Source organism: Echinops telfairi, unplaced genomic scaffold (genome assembly GCF_000313985.2).
Source record: "Echinops telfairi isolate 266 unplaced genomic scaffold, ASM31398v2 ScPeMD7_18;HRSCAF=68, whole genome shotgun sequence".
Lineage (NCBI taxonomy): Eukaryota > Metazoa > Chordata > Mammalia > Afrosoricida > Tenrecidae > Echinops > Echinops telfairi.
The window spans coordinates 71908592-71910435 of NW_022103915.1; the positions used below are offsets into that span (position 1 = coordinate 71908592).

General features: G+C 37.6%; 1 protein-coding gene across 2 annotated transcripts in view; it reads right to left on the minus strand.

Annotated features, from left to right (window-relative positions):
- The window catches only part of SRP54 (signal recognition particle 54), a 45774-nt gene that overhangs the window by 29364 nt on the left and 14566 nt on the right, over positions 1-1844 (minus strand). For both annotated transcript variants that reach the window (XM_045287957.1, XM_004698526.2), the window contains one exon: positions 868-980. In XM_045287957.1, the coding sequence (XP_045143892.1) occupies positions 868-945 (78 nt within the window). In that variant the 5' untranslated portion in view covers positions 946-980. The remainder of the gene's footprint in view (positions 1-867; positions 981-1844) is intronic.

Here is a 1844-nt window from a genome sequence, read left to right on the forward strand (position 1 = left end):
TGTTGTTCCATGTGGGCTTTGTTGCTTCTGAGCTAGATGGCCACTTGTTTACCTTCAAGCTTTATCTTTTGATAGCCGGGCACCATCAGCTTTCTTCACCACATTTGCTTATTCACTCTTTTATTAAAGTTTTGATATAAAACTCTATAGTTGGATTTTAAAAATTCTTTAAGCTAAAAAGTACTCATCTTCAGAGTTAGCATATGGCTAAAGTGAGACAGTAACCAAGGGTCTTTTAACACAAGATTCAGTGTTATTTTACATTAACGCCACAAAATGTAAAATAAAGATGGAGCTATTCTGAGCTTTTAAAAATTAACACACCAGTAAACATAATCTGTGCAGGGCCATGGGAGAAAGGAATTATCTTAAAATAAAATCAGGAATGACCCAGCTTTCAATATCTCCAAAACATTGAAAGAGGATTTTTGGAAAAACGACGACAACAAAAGAATCACTGAAATTTTAAAATGCTAGTCTTTTGTAAGAAGAATGTTAAGTAGGCAAGGAGAAGGGCTCAGATAACCACAATGAAGGGAAGAAGAGACTGAAGTTTTGGGTCAAGATCACAGGAGAGAAAACAAAAGTGTACTTCTAGAGCTAATCCATTCTCACAGGATAAAATGCATGCTCCCGTTACATGTGAAGTTACAGTTTTCTTTTTGGAAGGGGAGGTAATTCTTTGAATAAAGTTGAAGTTAATAGCAAGCTGCTTTATCAAAAGCAGCATCCTCTACTATATCTAGTTTTAGGTTCTTATCTCTAGGCATTTCTATGTGTTTCAGAATCAATATAAAAGTAGGGTTTACAGAAATTCCAGCTTCTCTGATGTTTGTGATGACCCACAACAACATATACTTCACATACCTCCTCATTGATAATGGTGGCATTGCTCAATGAGCGTAATGCTGATGTTATTTTTCTTCCAAGGTCTGCTAGTACCATCTTGAAGGCTTATTAAAACACGCTTATGAGGAAATCTAGGAAGAAAAAAATTAAATAAATACACTTGAGAAAAATCACTTCATTTCTCACAACTGAAAACTTCTAAAGAATAAGTACCAAATCAAAGTACTGCGTGCTGCTGTTATTAGGGGCCTTCTAGATTTCAACTCATAATGACGCTATGTGACAGAACAGCCCTGTCCCACAGAGTTTTACAGGCTGTAATCTTTATATGGACAGAGTCATTTGGTATGTTTGAACCACCAACCTTTTGGCTGGTAGTTGAGTGTGTGACCATAGTACCACGGGGCACCTTACTCTAGTGTTTAGATACCATAATTCAAGCTTGTATATCATCCTGAACTTGAGCTTCAATAAACTGTATTTTTACATATGTAATGTGCGCCTTCTTTGCCAGCACTGCTCCCCACGCCCCTATTAGTATGTGTGCTATGCTAAATTTTTAAAAATTAATAAATAATTTAATTTGGGGCCCTTACAACTCTTATCACAATCTATATATCCATCCATTGTATGTCAAGCACATTTGTACATTTGTTGCTCTCATCATTCTTAAAACATTTACTTTCTACTTGAGCCCTCATTTTTCCCCTCCCTCCCCACTCCCTTCCCTCATAAACCCTTGATAATTTATAAATTATTATTTTGCCATATCTTACACTTTTCGATGTCTCCCTTCACCCACTTTTCTGTTGTTTGTCCCCCAGGGAGGAGGATATATGTAAATCCTTGTAATCGGTTCCCCCTTTCTACCCCACCTTCCCTCCACCCTCCCAGTATCAATCACCACCGGTCCTGAATGGATCATCTGTCCTGGATTCCCTGTGTTTCCAGTTCCTATCTGTACCAGTGTACATCCTCTGGTCTAGCCAGATTTG